The sequence below is a fragment of the Spodoptera frugiperda genome, chromosome 13 (genome assembly GCF_023101765.2).
Source record: "Spodoptera frugiperda isolate SF20-4 chromosome 13, AGI-APGP_CSIRO_Sfru_2.0, whole genome shotgun sequence".
Lineage (NCBI taxonomy): Eukaryota > Metazoa > Arthropoda > Insecta > Lepidoptera > Noctuidae > Spodoptera > Spodoptera frugiperda.
Genome location: NC_064224.1, coordinates 10,321,684 through 10,342,656, shown reverse-complemented (window position 1 = coordinate 10,342,656; position 20,973 = coordinate 10,321,684). Strand labels below are relative to the sequence as shown.

The 20,973-nt window shown below is 50.3% G+C and overlaps 2 protein-coding genes across 2 annotated transcripts; one reads left to right on the top strand and one right to left on the bottom strand.

Annotated features, from left to right (window-relative positions):
- Positions 1-4,024: 4,024 nt before the first annotated feature.
- On the top strand, positions 4,025-15,745 carry LOC118270780 (protein Skeletor, isoforms D/E; the record flags this gene model as incomplete). Its single annotated transcript, XM_035586554.2, is given in 14 exon segments — positions 4,025-4,168; positions 5,310-5,500; positions 5,582-5,744; positions 5,861-5,872; positions 5,875-5,987; positions 6,107-6,244; positions 10,659-10,758; positions 10,865-11,049; positions 11,141-11,335; positions 11,476-11,580; positions 11,668-11,827; positions 11,914-12,107; positions 12,345-12,572; positions 13,031-15,745. Coding segments are annotated over 14 exon segments (4,370 nt in total), but the record flags the coding sequence as incomplete, so codon positions are not given.
- Positions 15,746-15,852: 107 nt separating this feature from the next.
- LOC118270782 (ankyrin repeat domain-containing protein 54) lies at positions 15,853-20,719 on the bottom strand. The gene is made up of 8 exons (XM_050697922.1): positions 19,742-20,719; positions 19,381-19,665; positions 18,855-18,987; positions 18,348-18,438; positions 16,713-16,861; positions 16,494-16,632; positions 16,084-16,204; positions 15,853-15,997 (listed from the first exon to the last, which is right to left on the bottom strand). Exons 1-8 carry the CDS (start codon positions 19,930-19,932, stop codon positions 15,853-15,855), a joined length of 1,254 nt encoding a protein of 417 aa, XP_050553879.1. The 5' UTR covers positions 19,933-20,719.
- Positions 20,720-20,973: the final 254 nt, after the last annotated feature.

The following is a 20,973-nucleotide window of genomic DNA, read 5'->3' as shown; positions in this document are numbered from 1 at the left end:
CACAGCGCCGACCAGCAGGCGCACCGACCGGACAGTGCGCGCTGTGTGTGCCCGGGGGAGCGTGGTACTACACCATTGTCGGATGTTTAGGGAATGTTCCCCGGCTGCAGCGAGTTGGTGGCTCGGAGCCGAGCAGCCCGCGTGTCGTGGCTCTCGGCGAGTGAGACTTGTGCTCGGCGGCGGCGGCGCACCGTTACCGTGCGAGCACGCGTGCCGTGTAGTCGGAGCGCATTCCTCGCAGTCAGTGGGTCAGGTGCCAACGGTACCCGCACCGGTCGCCGCCCCTCCCTCCGCCCGCCCGCGCCCCCTCGCACCCCTTCTCCTGCGAGCACGCTACGCTACACAAGTGGCCCAGCCTCGCAGGGGCTTGCTCTAGATGAGCACACTCGTGGCGCCGCGCGACTCCTCGCTGCTCGGAACGAACACAGTATGAACGGGCCGACCTAATCTCTAATGTACTTCCTTATACTGGGTATTGTTGGTCCCGAGTAGAACACGAGGCATAGAGCTTGAGCTTGTTCTGTCGGCCGGCATATAGTCGCATGCGAGGAAGGAGGCGAGGGACGGCCCCTCGCTGGTAGGCAAGTATTGAGGGTACGAGGAGTCGGCGCAGTAGATGTCGCGGGAACCTCGTCGTCTCGCGTCACTTCTGTAGCATGTGTGTGTTACTGCAGTGTGTGACATAACGCGCGGCTCCCACGGACCAGTTTCCACGCACCATTACATGCTCCATGTATTATGTTCTATTACTGAACCGACAGTTATCCACGCAGACATCACAGCGAACTTTTCTTATCAATTTCGTTGTAAATCGGTTCATTAGTCTAGTAATTCACACTTGTCATTGTTGCTCGCTGCGTGGAGGACACCGCGGGGTACCGGTGCGTGCGCTGGAGATAAGGTGTAAGGGCGCAGTTGAGCGGCGTGACGTCACGCGGCGTGTGTGCCCCTTGCCCTCCAGGGGGCGCCACACATGATGCTCTTACGTCATTATTGTCGCCACATTGTCTATTGTGCCGCGTTTACATTTGGCTGTAGGGACAATCGCGTGCCAATTGTGTTAGTTATTGTTATTGTTATGAAACAACGCGGAATATGTAGCACTCACCAAACACTACATTCCTGGAGTTACATACATCAGCGGGCCGCCAGGGCCGGGCCGCGCTGTGTGCTTGTAGTAATGTGGCCATGTAATGCATGAATGTGTTGGAGTGATTCTGTCGCCTGCTCGCGGATGAGGCTGTCGATGATTGATGTCGGAGGAAGTGAAAGTATCGCGCGACTGAATGCGTCGCAGCCTCAGCGCAGTGACTCGATGACGTGGCGCGTGTAGCGGGTACACCGCACACTGCCACACTGTCAGCACTGCAAGTACAACAAGAACTCGAGCCCGCACACTCCCAACCACGTCTCTTGTGATACTGCTTACACCAGCTGCGCACTGTCGTGATGCTGCTTACATTCACTTCATTTTGCTATACTACTATTGACACAAAGCGTGCGACCCGACTCCTGGTGAGAGGTCACACGTGCCTTGCAGATTGTGTAGGTAACAGTCTAATAATGTCTCCGTTTCCAGCTTCCGGAAAATTATGTTTGAATACCCATACCACGTTATGTATTCGACGAATAAGCAGCAAAATCAATTTCAATCAAAATCAAAGACAATTTACAACTGTGTTGCGGGTCGTAAACTTAACGTACGGTGCAGTATTCACACAAAAACTCTTACGCAAGTTAGGAATTCTTACACTGCAATCAGCCCGCGCGTTGATGTCTTTTGTATGAGCAGACGCTGTTACCTGTATGTTTTTGCCACTTTGATTTCATTCTGATACCAGTTTCATTTGTTGTGCTAATGTTTTAAAGAACTCTGATTAAAGAGCTCTGGATGAATTGTTCGGATCGATAATGATTTAATCGAATAAAATTATTATTGTTTTACTTAACTATCGTTACGCCGAAATATAATAAGTTAGTAAAATAATGATGCTGGATTATTTGTTTTAGAAATGTATATATAAGAGACCGCGAGCTTCACTCGTAAATCTCTTCAGTTCAACATACTCCGCGCAAAAATGCGTGGAAAGTGAGAGGAGTCCCTCCCTCCCTCGGGCCGCGCCCCGCACTCCTCCCGCTCCTCCCCGGTAGCGAAAGTGATATGAGCGCGGTGACAGCTGCAGTAACCGAGCGATTCTATCGAACATGTAGCGCGCAACATGTTGCAAACAACATTCGGTAACATGTTACAGCCACACGTTCGCAGTCGAGGGATGCAAACCGCGCCAGGCACTGCTCCTGGCTGGCGCGACACACGGGGACATGGTGTGCGCTGGCGCTGACTGGTCCCTGGTAGCTGCGGCTAGAACCACACTTTATATTGCCCATAACATGTCTGTCGGCTGGTGTGTGTCTAACATATATGTACATGTACTTATGTATATATATGTATATGTATATATGTATATATATGTATTATATAATATACGATATATGCGCTCAGCGTAATGACGACGGCGCTTTCTACAGAGCTAATGTAAGGCGCACGTGTGGTCGGTGCTCGCACTGCAGTCATTACAATTTCTCGTAAACGTGCAGTTTAGTTAAACTACATCATTTGAAGGAAACCGACGTAATGATACACAATAACCCGAGCGAGCACACTCGAGAGGCCACACACACACACACAAACAATGTACACACACACACAAGCAGACAGTACAGCACACAGCTGGGAGGCCCGAGTGCGCCTCATCCGCTGATCCACTGGCAGACAACACTTTCACTATCGACAGCGCAGAGCGCGCGTCGCTGACAAGTCTTCCAGATTGCTTACGGTGGCATGTAAGATATTCACGACGTGTCGATGGGAGCACAGCAGAGATGTTGGTTCTTCCATCTGCTGCAGTAGTGTGGAGAGCGAGACACGGTCGTGTCAGTGTAATGTCACGTCGTCATGTCAACAATACGTGGACTGAGCTGCAGAACTGGAGAGGTCAGTGAACTCGTCACTTTCCTCCTCCCGTCGCGGGCACTCCTCGTCCCCCACTGGGGGCATCTCCCTGCGAGGTGTTAGACTGTTGCTGAGGGGCTTCAAATGGAATGGTTCCCCAAGATAGACGCAGCTGTTGCTGGTTGTAGCCACATTCACGTGATTGAGACTAATCATTCGAGTTCCAAAATTACTGCTCGTGACGGTGTTCTACGTGTATTCACTCGTGGTAGTGAACATAGCCATAATGGTTTGGTAAGAAAAGTATGAAAGTAGAATAAATTCAATAAAAAACTAATTCGTTGTTCGAGAAATGTGTGCTGTGTCTTGACAAGAAAACGTAGCAAAGATCTGTGCCTAGAGAGGTGATTCAGGCATTGCGAGTAATTGATCAAAATTCTGCTTTCGTAGTTCTGCAAGCAACAGTAAATACCACTCGAAGAAGTACCAACACTATGATGGATAGAATGCTGGTGGTAGCGCCGCGGCTGCTGCTGAAGCCTGAGGAGACATTTAGATGCGGAGTGCCTTTGATATAGTGCTTGTATGATGAGACGCATGAATTTGATGCATTGTTATTTATTAAGTATGTATGCATGTATGTACGGATCGTAGCGAGTGGTGCTAGTTTCTGCGCACAAGTACCCATGCGGTGCAATATGTACATTGGACGACATAGATATAATGAAGCCTAGTAGAGTGTAGAGTCACGACTGCCGGCCGTGCAACTGGCACAAGGCGAGCTGTGAACATTTGGCCGCGCGGCGCTCCTCGCGGCCGAGGGCACGCCGGCCCTCACACTCGCGGCAGTGTAGCACTCACGGACACTGGCTGCAGGCAGCTGCCCACGCGGAGGCTGCGACATGTCTCGCGTGGTCTGTGTGACGCGCTGGTCGCTGTCGTGCAGAGATGATCGCAATTAGAAAGTGCTGCTAATCTATTATTCCACAGTTCACTTATTCGCACAATGACGTTTTTGTGATGTTGACTTTCCACGCCGACGACAGCTGAGTAGTGGCGATGTTGTTGCAGGCGGCGCATGCGCGCAGGTGCAGTACTTCGGCAAGGAGATGGGCGCGCTGTCGCAGCTGCAGCACGGCGTGCGCGGCCGCGTGTTCGCGGTGGACGCGCGCACGCTCTACCTCAAGGACTTCCACTACGACGGCGAGGGCCCCGGTTAGTATCCACCGCGCCCAGGTTACATGATATGTAGTATAATGGACGACAATGTACCGCACTCCATGACCTAGTGGACAGTGCAGCTGTCGTCGACGCAGGGCCATATTATATTTACATAACACCACGATAGCTTCCCTTACTGAGCGTTCTCAGAGTTGTCGCCCTCTGCGCCATTAGTTCGTTTGTTTCCTGGTTATCCAGACTGCCGGATGTTCTAGTTGTTGCTATGTACTTTGTACATTGCACTGTTTCCAAGTAGAAATCTGTATGTTTCGATATAATTGAACGACTATGTTATTCAGGATGTCTAATAATCCGACCGTAATTCCTAGTTTTGATGACGTACCGAGCTTCGGTAGGTCATAACCAATCAATAAATAACTGCCAGTGAATGCTCTGCACTGCCTGGCAGTAAGGCCACCGATGTACATAATGTTGTGCACGCTTCTAGTAAATAAATAAATAAGTACATCGAATTGTTTTCACTCGGGTTACCACAAAATGATAAATATTTTTATATGAGTGAAAATAAAAAATAAAGAAACTAAATACACAACGCTCTATTGATATTCCTGATTGCTGGTTGTTATTTATTTTTTCTTTTTATATTGGGAACGCGGTGTTTTATTGGAATAATATTTTCATGAACCCACGAAAGAATGGGCTTCCGCCGGTAACGTATGACCGCTTCCTTCCTTAGTTTACGTGTGACGTCACTTGTTGACTCCGCACCTTCAGCGCAAACACCATTCAAAACTTATGTCAATCGTTTTGTTTCCATTTCTATTCCGTTTAGTGAGTAGTTCCCCAATGACCGGAAGCTGTCTTCTTGGTTTTTCCTTTTTCTTAGATAACATTATTTTTCGAAGTCCTGTTGCTAAGGCAAGGACATCTCAAATACTTAACAAATCAAATTACTACTTCATTTTCTTATTGTTACAAATGATTAAGTAGAAGAATGAATTAGTTCAAGAAAATAAAGAAAAACAGCCGACATATAACATGTATCAGCAGTTACCCACGAGTCGCGTTTTCGATAATTTCTCCGTACCTAGAGTGGCTAGAGTGGTGTAAACAGATGTAATTGTGACTGGAATGGAAGCACATTCCGAGTGGTGAGACGTGTGCGTGTGTGCAGCGGCGTACTTCTACGTGGGCGCGAGCGGGGCGCCGAGCGCGGGCGTGGCGGGCGCGGTGCGGCTGCGCGACGAGCGCGGCGGCGCCGGCCCGCTGCGCCGCTACTCCGGCGACAGCATCACGCTCTCGCTGCCCGACGGCAAGACGCTGCGCGACTACCGCTGGTTCGCCGTCTACTGCGACGAGTATGCGGTCAGTATGTCTTCCGCTGCACTGCTGGCCGCAGAATGCATCGAGTGTGAACTAGTCTGACTGATGCGTGGTGGCGTGCAGGTGAACTTCGGCGACGTGAGGATCCCGGCGGACATGGAGTACCCGCGGCCCGCCAAGGTGGCGCCGCTGCGGGGCGTGCACGGCGTGTCGTCCGACCCCGTCGTGGTGGTGGACGCGCAGACGCTGCTCGTGCCCAACTTCTCGTACGACGGCGAGGCGCCAGGTACGTAGTCTGGGACTTGTGTGTTTACTAGACAAGCTCGTGACATACACTTCGATACCAAATGCCGTGGTCGTGTGCGCATGCGCCGTGTGTGTACGAGTCGTGTGTTGTTGCAGACGCCAAGTTCTGGGTGGGCGCGGCGACAAGCCGTCCCCGCAGGGCATCCGCATCCCCGACGAGAACGGCAAGGAGGTGCCGCTGCGCAAGTACGACAAGAAGACCATCGTGCTCACACTGCCCGGGGTACGACACTGTCATTTGTCATTATTCAAGTTGTAGCAAGTAGCATCAACCAGGATCAATGTACACTCGGTGTGAGTAGTTCCGTGCAAGAGAAAGTATAATATGGTGATGACGTGCAGGAGCTGACGGTGTTCGACATCGGGCACTTCGCGGTGTGGTGCGAGGCGTTCACGGTGAACTTCGGGCACGTGACGCTGCCGCGCGCCGCGCTGGCCAACGTGCCGCCCAGCCTCAAGATGCTCGGCGTCTCGCCGCAGGTACGTGGCCGCACTTACTGCCTCACGCTACAGTTGTATTGTATGACATGAGACATTGAGCTAGGTAGGCGCACGGCTCGCGCGGAGCTCGCGTTTCTCGGAACGGTCGGTTTCACTGGAAGAAAGTCGAGTGACAGACGATGACGATACACATCGGTGATTACATCTGTGCCTGCACACTGCCGCCGCACGGATGCTGCGCTGACACTGTCGTGGAAGCATGATGCAGGGGACACTACCTCGGTGTGTACTGATCGTTCGTCCCTCTGCCCCTGCGCATACATCATAATTTTATCTTTTGTGTAACTGTGACAGCGCTTCTGGAGCACATGTTGTATATACCCGCACCCACAGTATTGTATAGGCAGCACCTAGTATCATGTATTGTAGATAGTAGATAGAGTAGTTCGCTCGTTGTGTGTTTGTGTACAAACGAGAGAGAGTTGCGTCAGTAAGTTGTCGCCGCAGACATCCTCGGTCAGGAACTGTCGGTAAACAAGGTGTCGGTAGAAGCGGCCGCGCCTGCGCAGTTTGCGACACCGGCACACAGCTGATGAGTGTTTGCCAAACTTATGAAAGATCTAATTCAATGCGATTACGAAAGTGGCTTTATAAGTGAGACTGAACATCTCGACACAAATCAATTGAAACTTTGTTTAGATAGCCATAAAGTTGGCATTTACTCGGAATCCGAATGTTTCGTCAGCGAGCAGATGGCTTGCAAAAAGTGAGTAGTGGATGTTGTGTAATGGGTGGCGGCTTGTAACCGCCGCCCGGCCAGTTACGTGCGGAGACATAACATCGGCGCGGACTCCACTGCATGGCCACGCCGTACCACCACCACCTGTGTCGTTGGGTACCTACTGCCGTGCCTTCAAACATCAAGTCAATGTGAAATAGAAACGTTTAGAAACTGAACAATAAAGGATGTAACGAAGCAAAGCAAAGTGACGCGCAGTTGCTACGGCGTAGCAGCGTAGCACGCGGTTCCCGCGAGAACAACGGAATTAGGACAACGTAGCTGCTACGGTGCTACGCTGTGTGTTTATTTTTCGGTCGAGTAAACACAAATGTCCCCTGCCGAGTTATAGAGAGCTACTCAGCAGGCAGCTTTATTTCATTTGCTGTAACGGTGCATTATACGCGCGCGGAGTGGAAGCGCATCGAAGCGAGAACCCAATAATGAACATAACAAATTCGACTGTATCTGCAGAGCAATGGACATGTGTCAGTGAATGGCCACATTTTGTGATATAATAGTAGCGCGCGATGAGTTCGGCACGTCGTGGGCATGCACGAGGACACTGCGCCCGCGCAGCTTTGGAAAGTGAAGCGGTCGTTGACCCCGGCCGCGCTACCTCTGACCGCTCGTGTACCGCGCGTTATGTAAACACCGGGAGATGTACACTCGGCACATTATGTGCACGTGACGTGCTGCAGCCGGCGCTACTGTCTGTCTGTCTGTCTGTACACAATACTTACTACACATTTTGCCATCGTCGTTACTTTCACTTCCAGCTGTCAGTGTATACGGCCATCAATCTCGAGGACAGTCTTTCAACATTGCGAACTATGCGCCATATTCATTGAATGCTATTGCAATACTTCCTCGTGTCTATTCGCTATGGCTAGATGTGTGATAGTCCTCGTGCGCACAGTTCTACTCCGCGTCGAGTTGTACGGAACCAGCCGCAGTATGCCGCGAGTGTGATCCCATCCGCACAGTCCGCCTCCCTCCCTAGTCCCGCTCCCGCAGTTGCTGAGCGCAGCTTTCCTGTTGCAGAGCCGCAACAGTGCGCTGGCTGGCAGCTCGGGCAGCTCGGGCAGCTCCACGACTGGGCGGCCGCGGCCGCGCCGGCCCATCGCGCGAGTCGACGCCACCACCTACCGGCCCGCGGCGCGCCTGCGGCCCGGGGCCCCCGTCATCTCCGCCTTCGAGTCCCCGGCCGGCCGGCTGCCGTTGCACCGCCGCGCCGACTCCTACACCCCTCCCTCGGAACAACTCGTCTCCATACAGAGCTCCAAGGAACTCGCGTACAAAGAGGACGGCTCCCTGGAGCCGGTGGACGCCCAGCCGCAACAACACGAGCCGCCGGCCGGCCAGCAGCCCGCGCTGCAGCCCGCGGCGCTGCAGCACCAGCAGCAGCTGCAGCAGCAGCAGGCGGAGTACCAGCGCCTGCTGCGGGAGCAGGCCGCGCTGCAGCAGCGCCAGCAGCAGATCGAGCGCCAGCAGCGCCTGCTGAGCGAGCAGATCTACTACAGCCAGCAGGAGCCGCTGCAGTACCGGCTGCCGACGCGCTCCCAGTGACCTTGACCTACATCGCGCCACAGTTGCGCAACATTGCGCCACACTCTCGCCACTATCTCCCCACGCCGCGCATCACCTTTCGCCCGACCTCGGCCGGCCGCTCCCTCGCTCGGAGTGGTCGAGGTCTCCGCGCTCTCATCTCGCACTCGGAATCTATTACTCAATACTCACACACTGACATAATGTTTACTGTTGTCAATTATGCATTTTGGATGCATCGATGCGCACGTTTGTGCCTACAAGTGGGCTCGGATCGGCAGCTCGTCTTCAGTAGAGTACAAGGTGTCGTCACGTGACCACTCCTCATAATGATTACGACCACGATTTGACAATTAACTCGTGCCATTCTCCACCTCTGCGTTCGGCCGCAGCAGCCTTGACGCAGTGTGCGCCTGCGCACTGCTCCTCACACCTACTGTTCGGAATAGTCCTTGCATAAAGCGTGTAACAGTAAAGAATTTGCCGCCATACATAGTGTCATTGTCGTAGGAAAGAATTTTCGGAAGTTATAATTACATAGCATGCAGCAGAAACATGTTACAATGAGGTATTGTTCAGTTGTTCTCGCGTACAATTGATTCCCTCACTAGTGGCCGGTCGCGGCGCCTTGCCCAATACTCCCACGACACACACACACACACACACCTCGTACTTCAAGTTGGCACAAATACAGGCACACACACACACACATATAACATTCCCATTTGCGAATCATTAGTATTAAGTTGGTTCTGTTTTGTGTACACGCATTAAATTGAAATAGAGGAATGCTATGTACCTGCGCCTGCGCCGCACATTGCTGCGAGGTCGCTGCGTGTGACCCGCTGTACACTCGCGCCTTGTAGTCTGTATGTAGTGTATGTAGTGTGTATATAGTGTGGGGTAATGAATGTAACTGAGTAATGCAAGTCCCGAGTCCCGGGGCGGCCCGCGCGGCGTGGAGTGTAGTGAGTGCCCGTACACTCCTAGCTGTGATATTATTGTGAAACAGACGAGACGCCATACGTCGTCCTTATTGTACATTATTAACTTAGTTTTATATTTTATGCAAATCAAACATGTAATAAACGTTTGCTAGTATTGTGTTGTTTTATTTCGTGCCTTTACTAACGAGACACTGTTTGCACATAACTGTTATGTACCACACCCACACTAGTACCTGTGCACTGTATATATATATTATTGCACATATATTTGTATCACACTCTGTTTCCTACAAGTAGTCATCGGGAAGGCGATGTTAGTGTCGCGCGCACATTGTATGTAGACACACAGCGTCGATACACGGCCGGTACTGGGCTCACTGTCACTGCCTGCCTCTATATTCATGTGAAACATGTGTAGTGCTAGGTTTTAGGTAATGGTACAAATGAAGCGGCTGGTTATTTCGGGAAATGACGGAGTTTTGTAGGAACAAATATGTATATGATGTACACAACACGAGTCGCTCGTGGATCCAAAACTATTGCGTAAGGAAATATTTAATTCACCGACCGATTCGCTGAACCAAAGCCATTAAGCCAGCCACTGGGTTGCGTCCAACTGGCAAATTCCTTAATAGCCGTGAGAGGCCGCCATTAAGCAGTCTGCGTTGCACAACCCGCGCCGGGCAGGCTGCCACAGCGACACGTTATACAACGCCAGCGCTTTACTCATCTCACTCGACACTAATGCTTTTTGTAGTTACATATATATACTCGACACTATATATATAGTAGTGTACATATATGTAGTGTAGACCTCCAACACATAGCGCAGTCAGTGGCTTCCCTCTGTGGTCTGGTACTCCGGTACCAAGGGCGCGTATTAGAAAATGTCATGCTTCATTTCCTGTCCTAGAAAAACAATAAATATCCATATTTTACGTACAACATTATAAGAAGAATATGTTAGTGGTAGAGCCTGGTCAGTATATTGTACACAAGTTGACAGCTCGACGCTACATGTATAACCGTGCAAGTACCACCGACGTGACGTTACTATGTTTGTATGTGAGCGATAGTTCCCGATGTCCGCCGTTTGCTAAGTATCACTGTATAGGTGTACAGACTCGCGGGTCATGTATATTTATACACATATTGTAGCAGAATATGTTGTTTGTTGCAGTCGAAGCTAAACTGCGAGGTGCTGTACGACGAGCTCGCGTTCGAGGTGCGCTGGGCGGTCGCCGGCGACAGCATCGTGCTGCAGCTGGTCGCCAAACTTGGTCAGTGACACATACACAGCGGTGTAACACTTTACTTATACACTGACACGGCCTCGCTAGTCTAGCCAGTGTAAGGTATCACTTGTACATGTTCGGTGCTTCGCAGAGGACGGCGAGTACATGGCGTTCGGAGTGTCGGGCGACAACCAGAAGACGCAGATGGTGGGCGGCGACCCGGCCGTGGCCTGGGTGGACAAGCGCACGCTGAAGGGCTACGCCGAGGACTACTACCTGGACGCCAAGAGCCAGTGCGCCGGCGTGCGCGGCTCCTGCCCCGACGAGCGGCTGGTCGTACGTATCCGCGGGCGGCCGCAGTGTACATATATACAGCCTGCAGTAACCGCTCGCTATGTATTACAACACACGCCCCGCTCTGCCGCAGGACAACACCAACTCCATCCGGCTGCTGAACGCGGCGCTGGTGAACGGGTACTCCATCGTGACGTACCAGCGCTCGCTGAAGGCGGCGGACGAGCTGGACCGGCCCGTGCTCACCAACGGCAGCCAGGCCATCATCTGGGCCATCGGGCCGCTCAACTCCAGGAACGAGGTCTCCTACCACCCGCACTTCACCAAGGTCGGTACACGACGTGTACAGTGCTCGGCGTGACAGCCGGCCACGACTGGGTGTTACCGCATTAAAATCTCACGACGATAATTATTATATTTATCAAAACAATGAAGAAGTATGTGAATGTTGTTGCGGTCGGTTCGCAGGGCGACAAGCTGATAGAGTTCGGGCGGCCGCCGGTGTGGAACTGCCCGATGCCGGAGGAGGACGAGGCGCCGGCGCCGCAGCCCACGCTGCCCGCGCAGCAACCTGTACGTGTGGCCTTCCCAGCAATCACGTCATTTGTTTTCTTCTGAGAGTAGTTAAGGGCTAATATCGCATGTTTGTGTATGGTGTAGGCGCAGGTGATCAAGGCGAACCCCATCCCGCCCCCCAAGCCGGTGCCCAAGGCCGTGCCGTGGGAGATCCCCGCCATCCAGTGCTACGAGCCTCCGGACGGCGTGTTCTACGCACAGATGGGGCCCACCGGCGGCAAGCAGGGATACTCCGCCATCACCGGTAACATTACACTCCTGAACCATAGTTGAATAGAATAAAATGGAAATGTTAATGTATGGTCTTAATATACAATGTCGGGCGTCCAGGGCACGTGGGCTGGGGCATCTCGTGGTACATCAATGGCTTGTTGATCCCCGAGATCAACGTGATCCGCGGCCGCAAGTACACGTTCGTGGTGGAGGGGGGCTCCAACCCCGACGTGCCTGCCCGCTACCACCCCTTCTACATCACCAACGACCCCGTCGGCGGGTACTTCCACAAGACAGACAAAGAGAAGGAGGTAAGCTCACTTTAGTGTCTTATACAACTAACTTACGCCACACACACTACAACAGTGACTCGTGTGGTTTCCTTCAAACATCCAATTATAGAGTGCATACAAATGCGTTCCTCGAACATTAATGGCTGAAATGCCGGGTTCAATCCCCGGTCAACTAAATTTTACTGCGGGTTAACGTTGAAATTTACAAGAAGATGAAATATAATTTGTCTCTGACAGATGTAAATGTAATTTCAGGGCATCGAGATATACGCGGGAGTGCGGCGCACGCGCACTGGGGAGCTGACCCCGACGGGCGTGGGCCGGCTGTGCAACTGGACCCCGGACAGCTCGGGGCCCGAGGCCGACGAGTTCCCTAGCTTTGGGGCCTACCAGCGCTCCCTCACGCTGGTCTGCGAGGAGGGCAACCCTGGTGTCGTCACCTGGATCCCCGACAAGGACACCCCCAACACTGTCTACTACCAGGTCAGCCCCCCCCACCCCGCGCCCCGCGTTGCATGGACAGTAGAACGTGACACACAACTACTATCGACTACATTGACTATACTCTTCATTCTACCTCATCCTACATGACTCTTCACTTTACTCTTACACATGACGCATGCGAACTGGACGTGTCCCAGTAAACGCAACATACAACTGCGCCTGGAGTGTCCTGCTTAGTACCGTGTACCATGTACCGTGTACCATGTGCAATGTGTGCTATGTACCTTGTAGCGTGTAGTACTCGTCCGGCCCTGTAGCAGGGGCCGATCTCTGTATGTACATAATCTTTACTCTCTGTTTTCTGTTTCAGCCTTCCAAGTCTTCTCTGTGCATGAGATAGCTCGATTACTTCCGAATGTGTATTAGCGGAGGGTGAACGTTTCCTTACTCGCAACGTTCGTCCCCCGCGCGCGCGCTGACTGGCTTGTCTGTTGCAGTGTTTCACGCACCGGCACCTCGGCTGGAAGATCAACGTGCTGGACGAGTGCGACGCGCGCGACGCCGACGAGAGCCGCGTGGTGGAGCACGCCGTGCCCCCCCCCGGGCCCCCCCACTCCGACCTCCGCGGGGAGGAGTCCGTGCAGGTACCCTTCCGACTCACTCCCGAACGTAACTTTTTAGATGATCGCAGAAAACTTCAGAAAATTATCAATACGAAACCGAATTATGACGATTTCAGTAGATATAAGAGCGACGGTGGACTGACAGGAGAAGTGTACCCGGAGACAGATAAAACGCCGTTCAAAAAAAGACAGGAGTATTCTGAATTGCCGATATCCAAAGTACAAATAAAGGAAGTGATACAAACCGTGGAGAATCTGGAGAGCAAGATGAAGGACGACCTGAAGGCCAACGCGACGCGGCCGCAGTACCAGGTGCACGAGGACGCGCAGGAACACCCCTTCGTGGCGGAGCAGCCCTACAGGGAGGACGACGAGTACTTCTTCGAGGCCGGCAAAATGCCCGAGAATTACTTCCTACCGGTCAACAATCAAAAGCCCCTGACACTGCAGACAGTACTGAGGCCGACGCCGCAAAAGCCGAACCGACCTCCTTTCCGTCGACCGGTGCCCCCCGAGATCAAACTCCGCCGTCCTCCCTATCAGAAGGGTAACAATAATGTAGGCTATCCACTATCTTTGCCTAATCACCATGGTTCATTTGGACCACTTAAAAAGCTGCCTGCTAAGTTTAATCAGAACCGCTTACAGACAAACATGAACCGACCTCCTCCCATGCCTGGAGTGACTCAAATGAAAACAATGCCTCCACAACATCAAAATAAACCTAACCACAATGTACTAGGGCCCAAACAAAATCCCGGACCTCCATTGTTTTCAAAAATGCCGAATGGTCCAGTGCAGGCTATAGTGATGGGTAAACCTAGCCCTAATAATATTCAGCTGCCGCCGCCGATGCCCAGTCAGACGTTGAATTTAGGCCAAACTGACATAATCGCTAACCAGGTGGTCAAAAGTCAAATAATGCTACCACCGGGCAGTAACGATGCCATAGCTCAACACAGCAACGTGCAGCCGTATTTAAACAAACCGGGGCAGATAATACTCGGGAAACCCATGGATAATCCGATGCCTCTAGACCAGCAAATGATTCCAACCAAACAGCAGGGTATGAGGTCGCCACCCACCCCCGCCCCAGTGCTTTATCAGTCCACAGCAAGTATTCCTTCGAAAAGGCAAGAAAAACCACAGCAGTCACATAATGAAATCCAGTCATCCGATTTTATGGGCGAGTCTCCCGACAGGTCGACTATTCCGCCTGCAGTAAACACGGGCTTCAGACCGGACTCTATCGTAGTTGAGAGCGGATTTAAACCTATCATTAGAGAGCCACTCATGGCCGGTGAGGACAGAATAACTGATTTTGAAGAAAGCGTAAACAGACGTGAGGACACTGACGTCGACGAAGACTATGGAGACGCACCGCAGTCAATACAATCGAGTAATCACCAGTACCCTCCGAGTGATAAGGTGACTGAAACTTTCGAGCCCATGTTTATCCCATCCCCGCCCGACCATTTGCTGCCCACTAGCGACAGAACTAAAGAAGTATTTCCTGCTAATCATGCCAAAGAAGATAGACCACATCCAGTATATTTAAAAAATATAACTCAGTTGGAAGATTTATTTAGCAAGAAGAACGTAGAGAGGGAGGTTTCTACCGATCTAATGATGGACTCGGACAGAATAAGCCCGCACTATCTACCTCCCGACCCAAAACTTCCCAAAGAGCATTCGCAGAAGCTTTCTTCATCGAGCGATCAAACGTTCACCACTTACGATGGTAAAACAGTGTCAGCCGCTACTCTGACGACATTGACGAGTGTCTCCGAAGGTCCCAAAGCCCCACCTAAATTATTTTCTGCTAAATTACCTGCTAATTATGAACAACTTTTAAAAACGCCACAATTTGGTCCCTTCAAAGGGGAAATTCCACCTCCAGTAGCTGCTCATATAAACAAAGAAGCTCAGGAGTCAACGACAGTCAACACGGCCAACGCGAAGACGACACATCTGAAACTTGTCAACAAAGACAAACACGACGACTTACATGCCCAAGGCAGTCAGAAAGTGGGAGTGACTGAGAAATTACCGCAGTTTGAAGAAGTTTTTGATCAGGAATATGAAGAAGACGACGGTGAAGCAGACGAAGATCGCAAACTGAGGGAGCGACGAGACACTAAGGCCACTCAGTTCGAGATGGGACACATAGAGGAGGTCCAGACCAACGGGCACAGCATGCCCAAGAACCAGGTGGACTTCGAGAACGAGAAGCACGCGGCCGCCGCCGCGCCCACACTGCGGCTCTACTGGATGACGCACGTACTGTGGCTGGCGCTGGCTCTGCGGCGCGTGTAGTGCGCGTAGCTTATTATTTAATTATTTATTGGATAATGTTTAGGGCTTGCCATGAAATGCATTTCGTGTTCGGAATAACGTATGTATAGGATCGGGCTCGGCTGTGGGAATCTCGTGCTGTCTTCGCTCTTGGCGCTCGGCCTCTTGTGTTTAATGATACACCTGTTACACTTTGTTACCACTTTGTTACACGCATAATGCAATTCAATACTCCCGTAGTTTTTAAGGATTTTGTAAATATTTTTATTTTCTAATAAAATTAGTTTTATATTTCGAGCTAGTTTTATTTCAACAGACCATTAGTAATGTAATCAAACTTTCCCAGCTTATCTTACTTCCATTTTTAGAATACGTTATTAGTCGGCGCTCGACAAGTCGCATTAGTTGTTGTTCCGCGGGCTGGGCAGCTTGAGCAGCGACTGCACGTTGTAGATCTTCTTGGTGAGGCGCGTGAAGTTGGCCAGCGCCTTCTCGTGCGGGTAGCTGGAGTCCACCAGCCGCAGCACAGAGTCGCGGCCGCGTCCGCTGCAGTGGAGCCAACCACAAGTGGTTAGGATTAGGATCGTGTGTAGCTAGCGTAATTAAGGAACAAGTGTATAGCTTGGTATTACTGTCGGTCGCGCAGCAGGCGCGCGGCGGAGGTGAGCGGCAGGCCGGCGCGGTCCGCCTGCTCCAGCGAGCTGCCGCGGACCACCAGCTCCTCGATCACAGCCGTGGCCGCGTTCTGGCACACTGCCGACAGTATCACGCTAGCAGATTCAAGTTACGCGAATGGTTACACTGCCAGATAACATATTATTGACTTTTAAAATAAGGAGAATAATAACAACAGCAATCCAATGTAATTAGTTATACAGTATAGGTCCTCACGGGAAGAAAAAATATCTGGCGATAGAGAACTGAGGATGTGTTTAGGATATTGTGTTTCTTTATCTTCACGACACTTGTGTCATGCTGGTAGCCGTAGCTGTCGAGTAACCCGTCATTAACAAAGTGTCTACAAGACTCAGGCTGCACTCACGTGCCCTGAAGAGCGGCGTCCAGCCGTTGTTGTCCTCGGCGTGCACGTCGCCGCCCCTGTCCAGCACGCAGCGCAGCATGTCCAGGCTGCACGAGTCCACCGCGTAGTGCTCCACGCGGAGACCGTTCAGGTCGCGCGCCTGCAACCAACGCGTCAGTGTTGAGGAACACCCTGCACTGCACCACGTCGTGTGGTGCAGCAGGTGGCAGGCGGTGTCACCTCGAAGTCCGCGCCCTGCTCCAGCAGCAGCTGCACGATGGGGATGTTGGCGGAGAGCACGGCGAGGTGCAGCGCCGCCTGCCCCGAGGTGGAGCGCTGCTCGACCTCCGCGCCCGCGCCCAGCAGGAACCGCACTGTGTTTATGTCGCCTGACAAATTACAATTACTTGTGTGAAAACAATTGGCTACTGTTTCTCTATTTATAAGAAAGTATAGTTTTTAGCTAGAGGTAAAAAATGTTACGTATTTTCTTGGTAGAATTTTAATTTGTAAGTAGGTACATTAATATGGTATATTAATTATTATGTTGTCGGCTTACTCATGTAACTGTTTGACGAGGAACTCGACTAGTTTCAAGCCATGCTAGAGGCTCATATTCATGAGCAGCATTTCGCGACAATCGCCGCGTCGTGTGTCGCGTAATCTAGTATGTCTTACGAAAGTTACAATAAAATTATAGTAAGTAGTATAATTTAACATTATTGTATTACCTTTTTATAAAAGAGCTGGTGTCCTCGAATTTTGTAATACCGAGTCAATAATGAGTTCGGATCACGGGTCAACTGACTCAATCTACGAAACTATACAACGGATCGGCTCACACTCGCGCTCATTTGACGGAGACTACTTCTCTCGATGGACAAATAGGACATTTTATTTATATTGGCCTACCAATAACTGTTGCAGCGTTTCTACACTCAATCTGTACATATGTATAATAAAACTGTACATTGACAATATTAAAAAAATTAACATTAGCACGTGTTACTATAATGGCATTAAAAACAAAAATGTGATTAAAAAATGTTTGTCTGTATGTACACGCATCTCGCGAAAAATATTGGTCTCGATGAAACTTGGTTTAATTATACTTCAGTATACTGGACACAACACAACACTGGGCACTTTTTAAAAAGTATATTCACTAAAAACAAACTTAATCTCCCAGCTCGATCCCTAGACAAGACTACTGTACTAAACGCAAATATAAGTTTGTCGAATGTTAGATTACCCGCAGTGGACTTTACGCTGTAACTCTACGACTAATGGTCGGAATTAGCTTGCACCGCTCGCGGTACACGCGTGGCGGTGCTCCCACTAGTACGCCGCGGGAGGATTGTAAAATCGCTCGAAATTATCAACTTTTCGCCATGGGTGTCGTCTTCAAGGGTACCACCCCCCACATCCGATAGTACTGACAAAATGTAAATCCAAGATGGTGCTGCACGAATTAAATTAAAGTAGTTATGATTAGTTTTCGACTTCAATAGTTTTATCTAGGTAGGTATTTTTACTTCTCTTTTATTGTTTTTTTTTCATTTAAATTTGGCATAGGTAACATACGTATTAATGCAACTTTCGTAAAAGAGGAGGTTGTGAATCACAGAATATATGGTTTTTATCCCAGAATTCACACAGGATAGACATTTACGCGGGAAAACGTTACTACGCGTACGAAGTCGCGGGCACAGCTAGTCTATACATAAAATTAAGAAGTATTCCAAAATAGGACCAAATGTATGTAGAATGTACGTGCAAGGCTAGTAGCCTGCGCACTCACTCCCTCAATGAGGACAGTGGAGCAGCCACTGCAGCCAGTGCAGCCAGTGGCACCCCGCAGCAGTATGTGTGTACCTTTCCTGACGGCGGTGGCGAGCGGCGTGAACCCGTTGGTGGAGTTGGTGATGCCGATCAGCGCCGGCCGCTCGTCCAGCATGCCCTGCACCTGCACCACACAACGACTGCAGCACGGACAGTTGTCATGCTGCGACACTTTACATCCACCAGTAAAGGGGAGGTATTTTATTTGTTTTACCAATAAAAAGCCAACGGTTATACAACTTTGAGTAGACAGAAACAACACACATGTGATGTAGTTGTTGAAATTATGCCGTAGATAGGTACAAAGCGTCCATGATCACGTCGGCATCAGTAGCAAGCATGGTATCGATATCTTTTGTACAAGCCTAGAGAAGGCTAATCGATGCTAAGTAAATACTTTTTGAATGAGTAGTTTTGGTATCTCGATGTTACGCGCCATTAGTGTGAATCTGTAAGTGGCCCGATTATCTTCTCTGTTAGATCTGTATAATGCAGCTGTGGCTGTACCTTTAACAAATAAGTAAGTAAACTAGGCCGCACCTGCTTGAGGTAGCCGCAGCGCACGGCCATGCAGAAGCAGACGGCGGAGGTGCCGTCCGTGTCCGTGCTGCTCCACGTCAGCCCCGACCACCGCGACTCCAGCCACTTGTGTCTGGCGGTCCCTCCGACCGAGCTGGCAGGTTATATTATCATCTTATTATTAATTCAGGTTATTTAATATTACTTAGATACTTTTGTTATAAACAAACAGTCGCTAGACCTCGGACAGTCTGTACTCACTCGCCAACACACAGATGATATAACTGACGCACAGACATTATTATATAGTGTACGTATCTTCATGAACTTTCCTAGTCGAGCAGTAATCTGAGTGAAGGATCTTATTGCACACTCTTTCTATATAAAAGGAGATTTTAAAGTATCTGCTCCGGCTTTAACGGGAGGTAGTTTATTTAACTTTTTTATGTTTTGTTTGTAGATTACACGTTCTATAAGTAAGTACAGAAATGTGCCAGAGTTGTCGATGTGACTGCTTGCTACTGACTGGGCGCGGGTACTCACGTACTTAGTGTCCTCCAGTTCGTCTGCATGTCCTCCAACGCCGTCACCAGATGGAGCTGCCGAGACTGCACCGTCCCCTGCAGCAGGTGCACCAGCAGCAGTGCCGCAGCCGTCCCCGCTGCCGCCGACTGCCTCCATGCGCTCGTACACGGCGGCCTCGTCCCCGTAGTGCTGCAGCGCCCGCGCCGCGAGGCTCGGCACTGCCGACGCCTTCACGATCACTCTCAGCCTGAACTTGTGGCAGTGCCTCGGCGCCAGGTTGTCTATCTCCTTCGACGTTTTACCTCCTCTACAAAGCAAATGTTTCTGTTCCTTCTATTTATATTATTTGCCCTAAATAATAAGTTGCAAGTCATGTCTGTCACCTGTACACAACTACCCACGGAGGCATCTTCTCATTCTTCTCCAGCCTGTACAGCAGCTCGTCGCTGATGAAGTGGAACGGCTCCACGTTGCGCCAGTCCAGGGTGATGGAACATTTCGTTCTCTTCAGCACCCTGGGCTCCGGCGGCGACCACTGCGTGAACTTGTCCTCTAGGAACGTTTGGAGATCCATTGTAGTTGCTAGGGAACTATCGCGAAGGATCAATGAAATTATCAACGGGACAGTGAGAACACACAATTTATAATAATATTTTTAAAGGTCTAATTATAAATTATAAGCACAAACCTAAAGACGTGCGATAGCATAAAGTACAGCGCTACACACGGGGCGCTGCGGCGCGAGTGCCTCGTGTGGCGGGCGCGGGTTGCCATCGCGGCGCCTGCTCGTTGGGTCGATGGCGGCGGCCGCTGCTCCAGGTGGGCCTTGCCGAGGACATAACAGAAGAACAATAAATATAACTGTTCTCATTTAGATGAGTGGCACTTTCCTGCAGTGGTTTTATTGGACGATTAAAGATGTTCCCAACATCCAGAACATAATAAAATCATTACTGTAATCTCATACTACTCGATATACACATATACATCTATATACTCAATATATGCAGTACACTGTAGACAATTATGATTTGGAGTAAGAATTTAATATTGTATGAAGTAGTCACTTGAGTATAAACTAAAGTTGACTGATGAAGGAATCCAATGTCTATTCTGTAAATGTTCTACCTTCAATTAAATGGTTGGAAAACCGTTAAAGTAATTAGTTGTTTGGCGGCAGGTTGTGAATTACTGTAAAACCTGTATTAAATAACATGTCTGTTTATGAGTAGGTAACAAGTACCTAAATATTTTTTTTACTAAGACGGATGGTCAAGCACACTTCAAGGGTCTTTTAAGCTTAGAAAGAGTCTAGAAATATCATGGTAACGATAAAGAGATACTTCACCTAAACCTGGATTTAGAATGAAACCATTGTGTCCTTATACAGTCGTCAGTAACTAGTTGTACTGTGGAGCCCTGGAACAGAGTGTACGGGAGTGGTGGTGCTGCAGTGGCGTCATGGCGGCGGATATCAAGCCATTCATTTTGTGATGTGTTGTGTTGCAGCATCGCGGCCCGCGCGTCACTGCCACGCGAGAAATGTTGGCGACGAAGATAAATGTGCACCCTGGAGGGGGGGGGATATTAACCGACACAATTGAACGGTGTAAAA